The 20,291-nt window shown below is 39.0% G+C and overlaps 1 protein-coding gene across 1 annotated transcript in view; it reads right to left on the bottom strand.

The window, feature by feature from the left end:
- LOC113108623 (zinc finger protein basonuclin-2-like) overlaps positions 1-20,291 on the bottom strand; it is a 128,865-nt gene that overhangs the window by 71,852 nt on the left and 36,722 nt on the right. Inside the window, 1 exon segment of the mRNA XM_026271847.1 lies at positions 4,689-4,919. Coding sequence (XP_026127632.1) covers positions 4,689-4,919 — 231 coding nt within the window.

Raw genomic sequence — 20,291 nt, 5'->3', positions numbered from 1 at the left:
CAGAGAGCACAACATCACCTCTTCTCTCCCGTGCAACGCCTCGGTTTTCTGACACTCCAGAAATATATTCCAGAATGAACATGTGAGTGTCCGTGTGGCCCCGGAGGACAGAGCGAGAGCAGAGAAGCATGTGAGTGATGTGCCCAGTGTCAGCTATTGATCATAGCCCAAGGAACACACCGATCTCAAACACCTACTCATATCCACTCACCGCTCCAGAGAATAGAGGAAAGATAGCAACCAAATCTTTGGTGAAGCTGAATGAAAATCTTAACTGGATCGATTTGTGTGCTTTTCGTTGTGGGACTGCGGGGTTGAGGGGGGGAGGTTGTCCCCGTTGTGAAGAGCTGATGAATCTGCCTCCAAACTGGCTCCGAGCCAGTCTCTCTCGACCCACCAGAGACCCCTTCCTCTTCCCCAAAAACAGCCGCTCACGTCCCTCACATTCACTCGCTCACGCTCTTCACTTTGAAATATTTGAGTTTAACAAAATCAAAAAAAAAAAAAAGCATGCATATTGAGGACAAATTAAAAGAGAACAAAAAATTGGGTTTTGAGATAATAAAATATCAGACATTTAATTTAAAGAAAGAAAAAAAATGAAGAATGTTCAAGACACAGAAACAGAGTGTGATATTTCTCAAGAGCATTTTAGCTTAATATTCTAACACTGCTTTGTGAACAGTGAAGGAATTAAATCATGAATATTAAAACTAATTTAACACAGAAACCGCTATAAACAACATGTTTATTAAAAGCCATAAATGTAGCATATTGATTAATACACTAATTATGTAATCACTTAAATGGAATGCGAAATACTGAATAGTTTTGTGTGTTATTTTGCTGGGCAGGAACAGTAATAGCTCCAGCAGATCTCCTGGACGGAGGGATGTAGGCAGAGGTGTAGGAGGCACAATAGTTGGCACAACATACACACGCTCACACACTCAGAAAGCACAGGATTCTCGTATGCAGTCGCCAAACATCTCTCGGCCGTTCCTCTCTCATCTTCTCATCACCTTCTACATGCACCTCTGTGTAACTCTTGACTTCCACAATAAAACACTCTCGCTTTACAACAGAAACAGAGAAAAGTTTGGCTCTCTCTCTCTGATCCTCTCCCGCCCTCTCTGCTTCCTCCACATTCCAGTTTCTCCTTGAACACATTAAGAGGCTGTCTGTCGGGGAAAGCGAGAGGAATTAGGAAAGAAAGCATCCCTGAGCCAGGTGAGATTACTCCCCTCGACTGAGTCCATTAGTTAACGGCAGGCGCCGGATCCTGAACCAGCTCTCGGAGAGCGACTCCACCAACCAAAACTCAGATTTAACTCACATTTTACTCAGATTTTACTCTGTTTAATTCTTTTCCAACACATTCTCAACCAGTGTCTGAACAGGTTTGTTGGCTTTAGCTGCAGCTGGGTTCTGACAGTGACCCTGTGACAGACACCTTCCTGTCCCCGATGGCTCTCTCTTACTCAGCACTAGCTGCCGGCCGCTGTTGGCACTGCCCTGGGCTCCGCTCCATCTCACAGAGAAGGTGGTGGGTGTCTCCCGAAACACATATCCTCTTTCACTCTCCTCTCCTCCACTCCACCCTTCTCTGTTTCTCAACCAAGGCCAGCCAAGAGTCGTTTCATCTCGCACCCACACACACATGCAGCAGGGGGGGGGGGGGGGGGGGCACTTCACTATAATCACATGTACACACACTCCTCTACACACACTCAAACACACACCTGTACATACACTCAAACACACACCTGAGAGAGAGAAGAGGAGAAGGAGAAAGAAAAGAAAAGAAAAATATTCTCGCAGATTCGCCACAAACCTACATGATCAGTAAATAAAATAAATAAACAAAAGTCTAAAAAAAAAGACAAAAATAAAAGATTAATATAGAAAAAAATGCAATAGAAGTGTTTCCTTCGCTGAAGTCTAACACTGTCCTGTTTAGTTTATTTGTTACATTAGAGAAGAGATTTGAAAAAGAGCAGCGCTCATAAACCTCACAGAACTAACAGCTGTTTTAGGTGTTAAACCTTTTTTTTACTTAAAAATATATGAGCACAAATAATACATGTTTTTATACATTTAAAATAGGTAATCAATTAAATGAGAGAAGCGGTCTAATCAGACGAATCGAACGGTTTTATGTCTGTTTCTTCTTTAAATGATTCTCTATCGCGTGTCGCACCTGCAGACGAGGGTCTTTAATTCTGCGGCTTTCATTGGATCAGTCCAGATTTAAAAAAAAATATTAAAATTAAAAATACATATTTAAGATTAAATATATTATACAGTTACATTGTTTTACTTTTTGATGTTGCGATTAAATTAATTCGCTCCTAAATAAGACTGGAAATCAAATCATCAAGAAGCAAATCATTTTGCAGGAAATCTTTAATTTTAAGCTTCATTCGTTTTAAAATTATTATCATTATTATTAGCAGCAGTAGTAGCAGCAGGCTAGTATTTGTATTATTATTAAACATTATAGCATTAATAACAACAATCTATTTGCCGCTTCCGTTGTATTATACATTCCTTAATCGAACATTTCTCGAAAATTGTAATGCAAAATCTATACATCTATAATATCAAATAAATGTCCTTTTTTATTTATTCAGATTTGCCGTTCACTGAAAAGGAAAAGGGGAAATAAGAAGTGTTTCAAACAGGAGAGGATGCTGAGAGAGTGATGCAGGAGCATCTCTGAGCTTCACACAGATCTGATCAGATTCAGCACCAGAACTCTTCACAGTCCTGATCTCAGCTGAAGAAGATTTAAGTGCTCGTTCATTCTGCAGAAGATTAGTCGGATTGAGCAATTAGAAGCCATTAATAACCAACCCACATTAACAAAACTAGGCTACTGCATTAAAATTAACCCCAGCACAGGCATTCACAATATTTGCTCGTGTGGTTTTGATATTAATTTCGGCCGCTGCACGTGGTCAGTAGTGTCAGAATCATTTGTGGAAATGCACAGGTACCTTTAATAAAAAATAAAAATAAAAATAAAAAAAAGAAAGTCGGATCGGAAATTAATTGCTGATGGTGTCTTGATCTTCTTGTTAACAGTAGTCTACAGGAAACGCTGAAATTAATTTAAGACGCACACATTTCGGTAAAAACACACGACCAAAAAGGCTGTTTTAAGCCGCTTTTTTTAAAATACAGAAAAAACACACATTTGGAAAAATACATATTTAGGAAAACAAACTGCAAACGTTGCATTGCATTTTAAAATAAGGAAGGAACATTAAAAAAAATGAGAGCCTAACTATTTGTTCTCGCCATCAGTGAGAGCCGCATCATATTTCATTATTGATTATGAGCAAGAATATACTTTCTTTTTTTTTCCTTTTCTTTTTTTTTTTTACATTACTCTATAAATCTTTGAGATTCATGACTCAAAAAGGTTTGTATGCGCATCATCTACATTATGAAATTTAAGCAGCACAAGTGCATTTGTAGAGCTGAGACAATGTTGTTCTGACATAATAACAGACAGCAGCCAGATTCTACTGTCAACGATGTTCAATACACACGAGACTCTTGATAAAATTATTGTATCCGATGATTATTGAGCGATTTACAGTCGAATTCAAATACACCGCATTTGATGTATCCCACTCATATTTTGTGTCAAGGATAAACAGTGTAAACATTTAAACACACGTTTAACAAATACTCTAATCCGCGTAATGATGCAAGAATTCAGAAGAATGCATTTATAGAAGCAGCGTCTGTGACTGAAGTGTGTGTGTGTGTGTGTATCGTGTGTGAGTGAAGCGTCGCGCGCTCCGTGTTCCGCTGAATACACCTGCGACGCGCGGAGACCAGCAGGAGCCGTGGGGGTTAAACCTCACAGTAAAACACAACACTGAATGATTTAATCACAAATATAGTTCATACTAAACGAAAGAAAAAGGTGTTGTTATTTTTGTTACTCTTATTTCATGTAAAAATAAATATTAAATGTTAATTCATATTGTTTTATTGCATTCAGTTTAAAGCAATACGCATCTTGGTGTTGCAAATACAGAGAGCAGATCGAGTGAAGAAAAAAAAAAAGTTTGTGAGGAATCTGGAAAGATATGTGGCTGGACCCCAAAATGTTGTCCAGAGGGAGTCCAGGGGCCTGTGCTCGTATCAGTGTGTGCATGGCACAGAGAAACCAGCCCTGATGATTAATGTTCTGCTCACCATCTCCCCGATCCCCCTCCCAGAAACACTCTGTCCTGATAAAAGCCTTCAGCACAGGAACTTTACATTAAGGACACACACTGGTATAGAGCTGCTGATTAGTTTTGCACCGCTACAGAATCTGCGGTGCTTTTAACGGCTGATGACGGTAAGGACTCCAGCAACAAGCAAATGAAGTCAATTAGATGTGTGCCACAGCCTGAACTACCAAGGGTCACCAAAACAAAATGAAAACCTCCCACACTGACCCGATGCATATTCACTAACGCAATTTATAAAAGCTCATTTTACCCCAGCACTCAGAAACTTTACAAAGAAGGCTGAAATTTGCATCAACCACAGCAAAAGTAGCAAACATTACACCACGAAAAAAAACATAACATTGTTTTTACACATTCGTTAAACAATAATCACAAACACACATTTTAACAGCGATAACAGCTGTACACACACACAGGGAGCATCCCGCTTACCTGCTGGGACATTCTGAAGAGGAGGTTGCTGTCAGTGCTCTGCTGTGTCCATGTCCCCATGAAGCCCGGCTCGGCGCTGGCCGGTCTGGTGCTGAACTGCATGGAGCTTTCTCCTTCTCCTCCTCCTCCCTCTGCACCGCTGCTGCTGCTGGCTCTGGCCGTGGACTCGTGTGCCCTCTCTCGCTCGCTCCACACCACACCGCCTCTCACATCCAGCTCCGTCTCCTCAGACTGCCGGCACACAACAGGGGAAGGGGGTGGACGGGAGCCGGAGAGAAAAGTACGTGAAGGTGGAGGTTCAAAGAGGCAAAGGGTGACTGCTCTGTTCTTTTTTCTCTTCTGTCCTATTCTTGCTCTTTTTTTCTTTCTTTCTTTCTGTTTTCTCTCTCTCTCTCTCACTTTCCTATCTTCTCTTGAGGGAGGGGGCAAAGTGGAGGGTCTTGCCTGCCAGTAGCAGGAGGAGTGTGTTGAGTTAATTCAGGAGCAGGGCTGCACAATGCATATTTCCTCTGGGGCATGTGGTGGTAGAGGGCAGGATGAGCCGAGTGTCGGAGGTAAGGAGGGAGGAAGAGAGGGATGGGGTGTGAATTGAAGTGAAGTGAAGGAGGGAGAGAAAAAAAGGGGATGGAAGAAAAATGGAGGAGGAGATGGTGAAGGAGAGGAGTAGCTTTTTTTTTTGTCCGCACCCCCCAAACACACACTCACTTTTTTTTTTCCAAATGTCAGTCAGGCGGTGTATGAGCTGTCCTCCAAACACATACACAAGCATACATTCCAAACAGAAATCAATCGCACTTTGAACCTTTGCACACATCGACATGCAACAAAAAACAAAACAAAAGAAAAACTCAACAACAAGAAAAATGCATCTATATTTTGCACAAAACACACTTTCAGTCCTCGCATGTCTATACACCACATCTTCTAATCAAAGCAACTTTCTAACCCTGTAACAATTTTTTCAAAAAGTTTAATTCAAAAGAAAACGAGTTTCAAACATTTTTGACAAATGGACCATCCCTTCTCCCCAAAAGGTGCCCTCTCTCACCAGTGTGTCCAGCGTGGTTTTCCTCCCAGCTGTGTGGAGATCAGGTGTTGAGTGTGTCAGTTCCAAAGCAGCCCCTCCTCTCTCTCTCTCTCTCTATCCCTCTCTTTCTCTTCCTCTTTCTTTAAGGCCCCTTCTCGCCCTCAGAGATGCCTGTCCTCTGTCTTCAGACTAACTCCAGCTAGCGCTGTGTCAGTGTGTGTGTAGCCGTGAGTACATGTGTGTTGTTGTGAGGTAGAGCGTGCCTGCGTGCGCGTGCGTGTGTGTGTGTGTGTGTCGGGCCGCAGCGCGTCTGAGTTAACTGCTCCTCTCTTCTTGCTGGCACTCAATGACACGGCTCTCTCTCTCCTCCACTGATCTGCTTTCCCACTGAGAGAGAGAGAGAGAGAGAGAGAGAGAGAGCGCAGGAGGGGAAAGGGTTGTCCCTGTCTTATTACCAGCTCTCCATGCCTGATGCTTCTCCACTCCAGACCTCAGTGGGATTGAGCCACTCTCTAATACATGCACTCACAGAGAGAGAGAGAGAGAGAGAGAGAGAGAGAGAGAGCCGGCCCATCCACACCACTATTCCAAGCAAATAATGCATTCATCAATACAATTGGACAAGCTCCAACTTCTATAATAACCTCAATGCTAAACGAAGAGATGCTTCTAAGCGTTCCAATTACGCTTTGTTTTACTTTTCTTTATTTCGTTTTTACTATTGACAGGCAGTAAACATGCAGAAGATGTTTAAGAAGTACCTGCAAAATAAAATAAATAAATCTAAATGAAATAATACAATAATTGTCTTGTCAACTTTCTTTTTTTGGAAGTAAAGCCGAATGTGTCATTGAGCCAGGTATTTTAAGATGGGCACACAACCATTTGATTGTATTACAAACTCTGATTCCTTTGTCTGTTTTTTTTCTCCTTGTATTAAACAGCTCTAGCTAATGGTGCTATGTAATCAGTCCACGCCCCCCCCCACTCCCCCTGCGAATGCACACACACACACACACACACACACACACACACACCGTCTTGTGGAGTAGTGCAGCAGAGCACATAATCATACAGACTCTCTCCCACTCACAAACACTCTCACACACACACACACACACACACACAGACACACACACGGGGAAACCTCGAGTGGATGCTTTCAGATTTTAATTAAGAAAAAAATGAGGAAGAGGCTCCATTTTTGCCAAATTGGTCCCCGCAGCAGACAGTCTCACAAAGGTGGGGAAGAGAAAGAAAGCCCTAACATATGCACTTACAGTAAGTGGCAGCATCTCTGCCTCATTGTACATGCCAAAACATTTTACATGAGAAATGTATTGTGTAATGAAGCTATTTTTTGTTATTATTGCGTGTTTTTCCTCTCGCACTTTCTCCCTCCAGCACTTCCCTCACGTCAGCTGTTAAAATTATAGTCTTTGACATTGTCGATTGTGTCTGAAGATGTCACCGTGATCTCCCTTCTATGAGACAGAAAGAAAGGAAATTAACTTTTCTTCCTTTCGCTGCATTAAATGGCTTCTCGTATGTAGAAAGCCACTTGAAATTTTGTGGCAATTTGAAGGAGACAGCTGTTACTGTCTGTTAAAAGCCTCTGTACTGGACTAATGACAGCTCTGGATAACCTTTACCTGAGTAATCTGCACAGCATTTTGTCTGATCAAATCTAGTGTCTTCTTTTTAGATTGAATGAAAAAATGCACAAGAAGCAGTGGCAGCCATGATGAGAACTTAATATGCTGTTTTGTTTCTCTCTCTCTCTCTCTCTCGAGTGCCCTCTGCAGTAACCAAAGAATTGAAGACTGCACATCTTTACAAGCAAATGGACACTAATGAGAGAGACGCTTCGAGTCCATTGTCACACATTTCATCTGTCCTCACAGAATATTTCTTCTTCTTCAATTCATGGACATTTAGAACTGAACAAGAAATATTCTGTGTATTAACTAGGACTAAAAAAATAATATTTAAAAATAAATATATATCTTAAATGCTTCCAGTTCATCAATAACTCCAATTCCAAAGAAATTGGTGCTTTATTTAGTCTCATCTCTCCCATGTCAGTTTCTCTTCCCCTCTTCTGTTCCCTTTCTCTCTGGAACGTGCCGGTCTCTTGATTTTTCGAGTGCTACCGAGTGTTTGGAGTCAAGCTGGCAGATCAGCTTCTGACCTCCCCATTAATAGTGGTTATTTGTGAGCGGTCTGAGAGGACTCCATCCCTTTCTCTGGGTTCGTCCGGTCCTCGTTCTCTCTCTCGGTGTCCTGTCACTGGCAGCAGCAGTCAGGGAAAGCAGAGAGCCACAGTAATGGACTCCTTTATTAAAACTATTATTCTGCAAGACTTCAAATTCCCCCAGACTAGGGCCATGTCGAAGCTGATATAATTAACTAGAGGCTCAGCTACGGATCAATTACCAGACAAGCAAGTGATAGCCAAATCAATGAAAGATCATCAGCCACATTATCTGTGTTGCAACTCATTAGAGTAAAAGAGAAGAGAGCATGCTGGGAGTCCTGGGGCTGTGGCACTGCGGCAGCACACAGGCCATTGACTTTCTCTTAGTGACCCATGTTTGTTCTAGGGCTGGGGTCTGGGACATTTTTGCAGACGTCTTAAAAGCCGTCTTTTTTTTATTTTTCAAGGTACCTCTGTAAAATCTAAGAAAAAAACGGTGGAAAGCGGATATAATGTCTGTTTGCAAAAGACTTGACATTGATGATAAACTTTGCCTGCGCTGAGGGAAAGCTGGTAAACAACCGAGAGAGGGAAGAAAATCGTTATGTGACAAGTGAATGGCAAAGCAAAGGCTAATTAATTATTCATGAGGTGACATGATGATTTCTGTTCCTGTAGAGGATGGTGCTGGCAACATCAAGGTCATGGGTTTGATACCCTGGGAATGCAATGTCTATTATTATTTAAAATGTAAGATTTAATGTAATTTGATATGGCCCCATTAAACAACTATTTTATGTATACAGATTCCATTTTTTTCTGACAAAATACAGTATCTCATTCTGTGTCGAGTTTCAGTAAAAAAAAAAAAAAAGACGGGAAAAATAAATTACAAAATAAATAAAAACGTATACATAAAAAATAAACAAGTTAGGTAGATTAAGTTAGGCGAGTGAATGATTCTCTTCCTCCCCTCATACTCCGGAAAGTCTTGGCATCCTTGAGTTTCTCTTAAAATAAGGGTTCTCCTTTTAAAAACAACAACTGTCATAATGACATTTTCTCCTCTCATTTTTAATCATTTTCATGTCTGCAGAGAGAAAAGAGTCTGTCTTGCACAAACATGCTGTGGTCACAAGCGAATGAATGAGTTGGATGTTAGTGTGCTCTTCATGTGACTTGAAGACAGCATGTCGATCAGATGGCAGCAGATAGGACTGTCACTGTTCTATTCTGTTGGAAGACGCAAAGGGCCACAAGACATCATATGACACCAAGCATAAACAACCTTTCACTTGTCTAGAGAACGAGAGAAAGTGGTGGTCCCCTGAACTCAAGAGCCACACATGATCTAAATGTCACTGATAGTGCAGTCGTTCAGTTTTCCAGTGTGACCAGACAGAGCAAAGGAACATTCAAGAAATTCTCATCTTGGCCTACTTAAAAGTGCAATTTAGCATCACATCCTTTCTCTTTCGGTTCGCTCATAAGAGATGTGACGTGACAAAAATAAACCTTCAACCTTCCTCTATTCTACTCATGGTTGATGGAGCCTGTTGATTCGGATTCTTTCCCACAATTAGCAGCATTACTCTTTGTCTCACATCTCCTCTGGGACTGAGGTGAAAAACAACGCTTGAACTCCATCAGTTTTGAAAAAGGTTTTGTTGTGTCTACTCTTTTTGTCACTTTTTTATCTCAGTTTCTTGCCCCATGACCTCTCGCACAGCCTCTCCAGACTCAACCAATTATAGCCCATAATTTAGTTTGGAAACCTGTCTATAGCTTCCTGTACAACAGAATATATGAATACAGTATGTTCAAGAAATGACTGCTGATCCCCAAAGTCACAGCTTAGAGAACGGAGCTTAGACTAGAATTCAATCACAATATATATATATATTTTTTTAACAATACCAGCCTTCATAAAAAAGGACTGCCTTAAATTATTAAGTGGCCTTTTGATTTTCATTCTTTTGGTAAATTAAACATGTTTAGTTTTATCTAATTAATCATTCCTTTGAATTTTGTATGTATGACGACTAAAAATCATATTGTAATTTATTATATATTTTCCTCGATTTTTGATGAGTTACAAACCAAGGAGGTGTATGATTTCTGCATTGCTCTGTTGTTAAACTTCATTGCACCACATAACTAATCTTCAGGTGTGTCTTCTTGACAACATGCACACCTGTTCCATATCAGCTTATTGTGTGGATAAACTGCATCTGCTGTTTATTTAGTTCATTGCACTGCCAGTAAATTGCAGCTTCATAAGTCCAATATCTCATTATTGGGTGACTGGGTGATCCAGCTTTTTTCCTCAAAAGGCAGGTTTTTTTTTTTTTTTTTTTTAGCTAATAAAGTACAGGCTGAATTTGAAGTTCTTCTGGAACTGCACGGTGACATGAAGGTAAAGGGTTCCAAGTGCAGTAGTTTACTGAAGGGGTAATCCACAAACGTAATCCAAAGGCAGGCTAAGGTCATACACTAATAGTCAATCCAAAACAACAACAGACATACAGAATAACAAGACCAGCAACCAAGATATGGGAGAACCGGAATAGTCTACTATCGCTGCAATGAAAGATTATTAAAAGTGTTAAATGCCATGTATTTGAACTGCAGAAATGTTCCACCCACAACCATAATCATGCATTATGGTGTATTCACACCAAACACAAGATTTATTATTCACACGAGTAGACTACATACAAAGTCAATGCAAAGATGCGAATAGATGCAAACATGCAACACGAATGACATGAAATGTGCGACATGTCGCAACTCGTCTTACACACAAGTTCAAACATTTCAACTCGAGTGGAAAATTCACCTGACGCAAGCCAATCAGTGAAGAGCTTATTGGCACATGAATCAGAAAGAAAAATGGAGGAGTACATTATTGTAGCTGTTTGTGGGCACCCCGAAAACTATTATGCAACTTCACTGAATTGTGTGCACCTCTGTATGGTGCTGTGAACTCAGACACGTCTGCGTTTGGCTTTCTGGTGTTTTTGGGAATTCCACAACAGGAAAAAAGCAGTGAACGCATTTTTTTTTGCCTCACTCATGCGAATAAAAACATACTATAGTACGAGTGAAAACATTTCACGAGTAATCAAGAGCGAGGGACATGATGGGCATATTCGCTTCACTTTTACAACATTAGATGTCAGACAGGGTGTCCCTCAAGGTTCTGTCTTGGGGCTACTGCTGTTTTCCACAGATATGCTTCCAATTTGGGAAATGTAAAAAAAAAAAAAAAAAATACAAAGAAAAAAATTCTCATATTTTTAGGTTTTTTATTTCAAAGAGAATTATTTCATTATCATTAATTTAGTTTAATCATCCTAAACAAAGCCTTAGTTCTTGTGCATTGGCAGGCCTTGTAACATTATCAAAAATAGATTTACCCCCCACCCCCAAGTTGTCTTGCCCAAAATACCTTGACAAGACATCAAACTAGGAGCCTCCACTCTTGCAGTACTGGAGTCTTTATTATCAATTATCTCTTTGCTTTTTTATTAATTGCTAATTATTTTCCCCAAGGACTTCTTGTTTCCTCTTGAGGAACATACCGCAGTGAGCCACGTACAGTACCTGCAATCCCACCAAACCTGAAGCTGAAATTAACACAATTGTCAGGTTTAAATATCTGTGTCATGACGGTTCTGCATTCTTGTATCATGTCTTATGTATAAATTATATTAATGACTTAATGATTTGTTGAGAAATATGGTCCTTTTTTCATATAGATATTTATTATTAATATTTAATATACATTGGTTAAGAAATGGTCCAGAGCAGCTCACAAATACTCCAGAATTTCCATTCATTACCTGTACTGTAAATTCACAGCATGGTGCAGAAATTTTTGAAAAAAGGAGGCAGCCAGAGACAGAGAGAGACAGTGACACAAATTGTGAAGCTTTCCTATTCTGCATATAAGAATCAGCGGTGCGTGTCCCTGGAGCTCCTGATGAGGTTTACTCACTCACACGCCTGTCATCAATTACTCCTCTTTGACACATGGACCAGTCCACTTCACGCTGCATACAGGGGGGTTCCTGCACTGAGAATGGTGTAGTCCTCACAGACATTGAAAAAAAAAAAACATTCGAAGCCCAACTCAAATTAAATGACATGCTGTGACTATCGTGCCATCCTGTCTATAGTACATCCAACATCATTCTCTCTACATGCTTTTGATAATGTTGCAATGTAATGACCTCATGAGGGAAGAACCAGAAAGCTGTCTGCCATCTGATTCCACTGCCCGAGCTCCGAGAGGAAGCAAAAACATGTGTGTCCTATTAGCCAGGGGACATTTATTGATGGCGCAAGCTGTCGTAGAACATGAATGTTAACAATCAGGAAACAAGGGCCTGCATGCAGTACAGTACTGATGAGCGCAAGTCTGCAATGAATCACATCTGAAAACAAGGCAGAGGTGCTATGCTTTCCTGAGACCGAAAGAAAGAAATATTTGATTATTTAATAATTTCCATAACACCAATAAGGTGAACTTTAATGCTTAAAATACACAATAACTGATACAGAGCCAAAGTACCTCTTTATAACTAGTTTACTCCCTATACTTTAATAAATTGTTTCAAAATTATTATTATTTTTTTTTTGCGTGTACACACACACACACACACTTTTTGGCTTGTCTGTACCTTCCCTCCCTCTCTTTGTGTTCGTATTCCCTCTTCTTCCAGAGACGGGACAGCAGAGCCGTAGCAGATACCACAGTCCCTTTTACCCAGAGACACGACTGAATAATTCAGCCACTCTTTACTCTTCTCCTGCTTCCCACCCATTAAAACTGTTAGCCTCTTGAATGCACCCGCCACCCTGTTTTTTCATCCCGCAGTGCCATAAGACCTTCTTGCTTTGCTCTGGCCTTTTAAAACGCAGTGATGAGTGTGTATGTGTGTAGAGTAGCCGCTTGAATGGCTCTCTGTCATGGCAGTAAATAAATAAATAAGCAGGTGTGTATAAATGTGTAAACAGGGCCGGCCACAGAGCTGACAACTGAGAGAGAGCCACCATGCTGCATCATGACAAGACGAGAGAGAAGTGTATCTCTGGGGTCCTGTCCACTCCATGTCTTTCACTTCTCTCTTTCTCGCTCTCTTTCTCAGGCGTGCCGTGACCAGCCTCGCTCTCACTTACAGAACCTGGAGATTTTGATTAGGCTCAGTCCAGGGCTGGTCACACCACAGCGTTCTGGTGTTAATTCAGAGGGCGCCCCAGAAAGGGTGATGAGCTATTTTATCAGCACTATCTGCCAGTGTTTCTGCCTCTTGAGAAAACCCTGTGCACTCTTGCTCTTTATTTTCTTGTTTTCCGTTTTTACTCCATTGATCGAGGTCATCTTTCTTTTTGCTTTAGTTAATGTTTTAGTCACTTTGCATTTATTAAATCTGCCTCTGTTTATGCAAGTATGTACACTGTAAAAGATACACACACAAACAAAATTTCACTTTTCACACAATGTGATGCCTGCTGCCTTTTCTTTGTAATTATTTGGGAACTTTACCAGCAATATGAGTTAAAGTAAATAACGTTTTTCCTGTATGATGATCTTTTGTTTGTACACTTGGGCAATGTAACAAGCAGGGAGAAAAAAAAATGCATATATGCACTCATATGTGTATACAAACACAATAAAATAAATGTTGCTTCTTTTTCAGTTATCTTAAATAAAACCAAAGTTAATCCAACGCTGTTATTGTGTTGTCACAACTTTAAACCAATTTTAATCTGTTTGAGATGTTAAAGTAGCATTGCAGCAACTGGTTTTCCAGTTCCCTTCATGATTAGGACATGACTGGACAATGAGGGCAAATGTTAAAATAAATTGCTATTGTTATTTTTTAGCACAATGAGAAAGGGGGAGACTTGTTCATATTTAAGGTTATATTATGATATCTATTTGGTTGATTTCTATCTATATAAGAGCATGTACTTTAACATAAAAGCAAGCAGTTACTATGAGAATGCTATGGATGCACTCACTGTTTTAGGAATATTAAAATATGATGACATTTATAAACAAAACACCAATTTCTGTAGGAGTGGTTTGTTCTTTCTGTTTGTAAGCATATAACCCTTCAGATTTCAAGGCTTTTTAAACTCAAAACAAGGTTAAGTCGACATTCTAAATTCATCTTGATAAACTATGATTTTTCTTTAAAAAAAAGGACAAATTGAATATCGATTTAAATTTTACTTCCTTAAATCCAAATTCAAACCACAAAATCTGTCGATTAAATAAATTGCCCTACCCACAATCATACTTCATGGTGTCCATCAAGGTTCTGTCTTAGGGCCACGGCTGTTTCCAACAGATATGATACCTCTTTGGAAAGTATTGAACAAAATGGTATCTCTTGTGTAGACGACAACCACTATCTACTTATCCAGGGGAACTGAAAGAAACGTTTTTTTTAATAAAAAGCTGGGAAGCCAACATTCAAAATTCCTCAACAATATATATATATATATTTTTTTTTTTTTCTATGATTCTATGATTGATTAGATTAAAATAAAATAAAAAATTCTTACGTTAAAATTTTAATTGTGACTACTTCTAGACCTGCGTCCACCTCCGGTCCAGTATTAGGGTGGTATTACAGTGGTACCTCATGGCATCAGCACAGCTTCTCTAGTTCAGTGTCTCCTGCCCACACCAGCCCAAGTACTGTGTGAATGCAAATTCAAGTCTTATTAAGACATGTCTTATTCATATCTTCGCTGCAAGTTTCAACTTATTAAAAGTATAATGATTGTGTCTAAGGTCATCCATTTTAAAACTCATTGACTGCAATTGATTAAAGATAGACGTACTACAGAAACACCAGCTACACTTCCGCTCTTCTCTCTTTTTCTCTCTCTCTCCCCTTTGGGAAGACACTTCTCCTTTTTCCAGTTCTGGCCAATTTGGATGGGTCCCAGCCAGAGATAGATTACACAAAATAGCATATCAAACATAATCAATCTTCAACCCCTGGAAGCCATCACTCTCACTATGAATAATTACTGTTGTGCGTTGCCAGAACCAAAATGTTGCCACCACTGTTTTTAGTCCAGACTGCCATTAACTTTGAGGATAGTATCAAGATGTATTTTTCAAAAAAGTTTCAAAAACCCCCCCTTTTTTGCATGCATTCCCTCTCTCACTTGTATGTTTTGTTTTTTCTCTTTGTCTGTCTCTGAGTTTGGACATGTAAAAAGAGCAGGAGAGAGGACAGTGCCTTCTTCCAGCTATTAACTTCTCTCTCTGCAGGTTTCCACCCCATTCGGACAGCAAACCTGCACAAGTCATCATTAACCCCAAGTGCTGTTATTTGTGCTTCAGCCAACACATTTTCTGCCTACTAGAATGTGTGGCAATGCAGCAAAAGCCTTTTTTCCTCCAGACTGCACTGTCAAACACTCTGAAGGAAGTGTGCAGCATTGTGTCTGGACAGCAGGGTAAAAGAGAAGGGAATGGAGGGAAGAAAAGAGTCAAGTACTCTGAAGAAAGAAGAGGCAGAGAAATCTTTAGACGAGCGAGCTGCACACTGGAGTTGGTTTCTGTGAAAATGAGGAGGAACCAGGAGTGGATGGCTGTCTTATCTGCTGGCAGCTGACTGATGTGCACCTAAAGTCAGAGTAGTGGGAGCAGAGAGACTCCTCACTCTACAGCGCTCGACTAAAGATGGTGGAGATGGGCGCAGCACATTAAATCACTTCAGATGGTGAGGGAGAATGCCTGCAGATCTACGAGCTCTCAAAACAAATCTCCGCTGAGCCGCTTCTCATAATATGCCACCTTTCATGCATCTGTATCACTGGTCCAGCTCTGTGAACTCATCTAATCTTCATGTAATTTTCCATTCACTCATCTGTTTCATTCCATTAATTATTACTTTAGTAATAAATATTAGAAAAACAAATTTATTGTTTATTGATAAATGATAAAATATACAACAGTTCATGCTAAAATTTTCAGAACTTTTAATGAATTAGTAATGTGTTTGATGGTGCTAATAATGCTTAGGTTATAGGTTCAATTCGCAGGGAATGCGAGGTAATAATAATAATAATAATAATAATAATAATAATAATAATAATAACAACTAGACATGTACATTTCCTTAAGAAAATGTAAGTGGTGCTTGTCATGCACAACTACAACTGTATACAGTCCAAAAAAGCTCACAACCATTTTTATAATGTATTCTGAGAGGTACATGGGTGTCTCTTTACGAAGATGCTAGCACAATTAGTATTTTCCAAATTAGTTTTTTGTCAGTCATGTTAGCAAAATGCTAACAAGACTGACATGTTTTTCAGCTTTTAACAAGATTAACATGTTTCTAGCATGAATAGCATATTCTTACCATGATGCTAATATAATTAACTAATATAATTATATTGCTATAATGTTTTTAACAAGATGTTAACATTAGCATGTTGCTAACGTTTTTAATAAGATGTTAACATTAGCATGTTGCTAACGTTTTTAACAAGATGTTAACATTAGCATGTTGCTAACGTTTTTAACAAGATGTTAACATTAGCATGTTGCTAACGTTTTTAACAAGATGTTAACATTAGCATGTTGCTAATGTTTTTAACAAGATGCTTACATGATTTGCATGTTGCTAGCACTTTTTAGAAAGATGCTAATATGATTAACATGTTGGTAGCATTATGCTAACACGATTTGCATATTGCTAGTATGATGCTAAAACAACATGTTAGCATGATTAGAAAGTTGGTAGTGTTTTATTTAACATTTACATGTTTTAACACTTGGCTGATCGCTAGTAGCTTACAGCTATTCACAGCTAGCATGTCGAAAATATTAGAAGTCATGTTTGCTAAGTCAAAAGAGCCAACCCCCGTGTCTCTACAATGTTCTTATGCAGAGATATGGGTCTTGCTGAATGGTTGCTAGGGTACTCTGTTTGGTTGCTAGGGAGTGTTTTTGCAGCTCTCAGTGTTTATACTCCAAAGGCTGCTTGCCAGTATGAATTATATAAAACAACCTTCATGTTTCTATGACATTCGAATTTGAAGATATAAGTCTTCGGCTTTGGGTTGCTAGGGTGCTTGACAGTGGTTGCTATGGCATGGCTAGGAAATGGTGAAGGGGATTAGTGATTGGTTGTTTGTTGCCTTGAGTCGTATTAACCCACCCTCATCTTTCTATGACACTTCTATCCAAAGACATCCCTTTTGATCTCTATGAATAGAAGTCTATGTTTTTTGTTGCTAGGGTACTCTAAATGGTTGCTAGGGCATGGCTTGATAACCTCCCAATAATCCAGAGAGAATGATTGGTTAACTGAGTGAAATTAGCAAAAATTAGTACAGAATTATTTGTGTTTTTGGATGTTCTGATCAAGTGATATTCCTCTCATCTTTTTTCACTGGAAGTCTATAGGGTTGTTGTTAGGGTGCTGTAAATGGTTGCTAGGGTGTGGTTATGAAGATTACAGCTCATTACTTATTGCTCATGTGAAGAGAGAGTGAGTGTGAGTGTGAGTTTGTAAAAGTTGAGACTCAAATTCACGAACATTCATTCGTGACATTCGATTTTTCTGATAATAGTGCATCATATTCATATTAGCTCGAAATGCATTGAATGTCACTTTAGTTAAAAGCATCTGCAGAATGCTTAAAATTCATTCCACAAAACTGAAGCATCGGTTTTCACCCAGTAGCTATACGTTACAGTGCTGCTGAATAATTTTTTCAGGAAACTATTTTTGTATTTTTCAATAATTTGCACCAAGGCAGCTGTATATTCTGTCACACAGCAGCAGAATATGGCTGTCAGTCCTGTATTTGATCCCTTTATACAGTTACGTTCATATACAGTAACCAAATTCACACCCGTAAATGTTCCTGACTCTAAACCTCAATTCTCTGAACACCAGTGCTGTGGACTGTAGTCTGTCACGTCATACAGTGTGAGAGAGAGCCGTGTGCTGTTTACCGTGTGCTGCGTGTTTTCATGTGTGCTTTCAGGAACCAGGCTACGTTCACACTGCAGGCAAATGTGGCTCAAAAGATTGGTTTTGCTCACATGTGACACAGACTGAACAGTCATTTTGGAATTCATGTGACTTTTACGTCACTCTAGAGCAACATTTGTCATGATCCTGTGCTCATGGGAGTCACTTCAAAGATTTCACACACCCAAAGTTATCAAGACAGTTGTGAAAGGTAGTCAGAATCACAGTGACGTATCAGAACTCATAAGTATTACAGTGACTCTACACTCAAGCAGAACATGAGCCATGCATCAAAAGCTTAAACTCTTCGGTCACATCCTTGTCTTTATTTTCATTTTGCCTGCGTATAATTTAAATGGCTTCTGTAGTAGATCACACTATAAATAAACGCATAATCGCGTTCTTTAAGTCACCTTTATTTATTTATATATATCAAATACTAAACTTGAACTTTATAAGTAATTAACGTAGACTTAGTAGACATTTATTTGAAAATGTTATGATAAATATAAAGGTTTATAAAAATGTCATATTATTTAACAACCCCCCCCCCCACACACACACACACTGAGTTAGTGTTATGATCGCTCGAGCTTATTTGGAATGGGTTAGAAATGTATAATGTGACAATTTCCCCATCTATATTATATCAGCCCTCTCATATTCATTTTATTGCTGAATTAAAGGTTGTAATTATCTCACATCCTTGAAATAAAAGAGAATAACTTGTCAAAAGTTAGATTTAAACGTATAAAACTAAATGCAGCTTAGGACAAACAAGGCTTGCAATTAAATTAAAGAGAGCTCAAATAAATTAAACAAATGTATTTATTTACAATCATTGAATAAATTATTGCACATCTGAACCTCACGGCTTTGACACACTGGATAGAGATCACTTATGATTGGACGTTATACCAATGGCTCTACAAATATTCAAATGAGGCTAAATGTTAAACATTTTTGTGTATGTAATATACACCGAAAAAGCAATAAACAATTATTTTTCTCTCTCAAAGCAGCAATCAGATGGCATAGTCCCTTTACATTTTCAAAAATATATAAAATGAAATATTCTGGCACAAAGCCTGTAACACAGAATATTAACAGGCTTTAAAAACACAATGCTTAACTATATTTCTATTAGTGTGGAGTCATGAAAGCAAAGCTGTACGCAGCACACAGACACCGTGACCTAACACACAGCCTTTAGGACGCGTTTCTCTCCGTTCTAGTCTAGACGTGTTTGGTCCTGAAGCTCGCTGCGTCACTGTGCTGTAAAAGTCTGCAGCTGCATTAGATTTGTTCACATTCCACTCCAGCTGTAGGTTTGATCAACAGCGTCACCTGTCTTGATAAATCAGAAGAGGTTTGCAGCAGCATTAATGTATTATGTGTAAGACCACAATGGTTTTAAATTTAATCAGGAATACTTTGGTTCAAATGTGCAGTAAATGTGGCTACATCTACAATAGATAGAAGAGGCTGTTATTACAAATATTTAATTGACTGACCCTTTTCTCCTACAAAAGACATAAAAAGTGTGCATTAAAGATGCATGAAAGTTTTCGCTTCCTCTTCTTCCTTCGACGAGGTACTCTGTCGGCTTGTTGTTGCTATACTCAAATATTCAACTTCTCCACAAAAAGAAAAGCATTTCTATGTAACGTAACAAATTATGCTTGAATTGAGGGAGAACAAAAAACTACTAAACTGAGATTCAGATATGACACGAATGAGAGTGTGACGCCGTTCTGCATTTTATTTCTTCGAGAATTCAAGACAGTCTGCTCACATTTTCACCATATGTGAATTTAAATATAAAAGAAAATCACAAACAGAGTAATGCTGTTAATAGTTTCTTATTTGTTTTAATGGTCTTGGTTATAAAAGGCACGTTTACAAGTGACAATGATATTTCAATGGTTTATTACATTTTTTTTTTTTTTTTTAGCAAAAAAGACCAGGAATGGTTCTAACACAGAACTGTTACACTGTCAGTTCCAGTTTGCAAATCAGGCAGGTTTCATTATTATTATTATTATTATTGCTACTACTATTATTATCTTAATCAGCAGATTAAGATACTTTTTTTTTTTTTTCATTTTCATTTTCGGTGGGGGGATTGTAACACTAGTCCTCACATTTTATTTTACTGAACAAAGATCAACAGCCAAATTTTATTTCTCTCACAAAATCTCCAGTATTTTGGCCTGTGTTTCATGTGTTTGTTTAATAATTCTCTATATATTTTGAAGTGTTGAGTGGTCATAATTTTGAGCGCTGGTCAGCATATATTGGATGCCTGAAAGAGCCGCAGCGGCCGAGACGGTGTTGTTTACAGCACAAATGCTAAG

The sequence above is a fragment of the Carassius auratus genome, chromosome 1 (assembly GCF_003368295.1).
Source record: "Carassius auratus strain Wakin chromosome 1, ASM336829v1, whole genome shotgun sequence".
NCBI lineage: Eukaryota > Metazoa > Chordata > Actinopteri > Cypriniformes > Cyprinidae > Carassius > Carassius auratus.
This window is presented reverse-complemented; position numbering and strand designations above follow the sequence as displayed.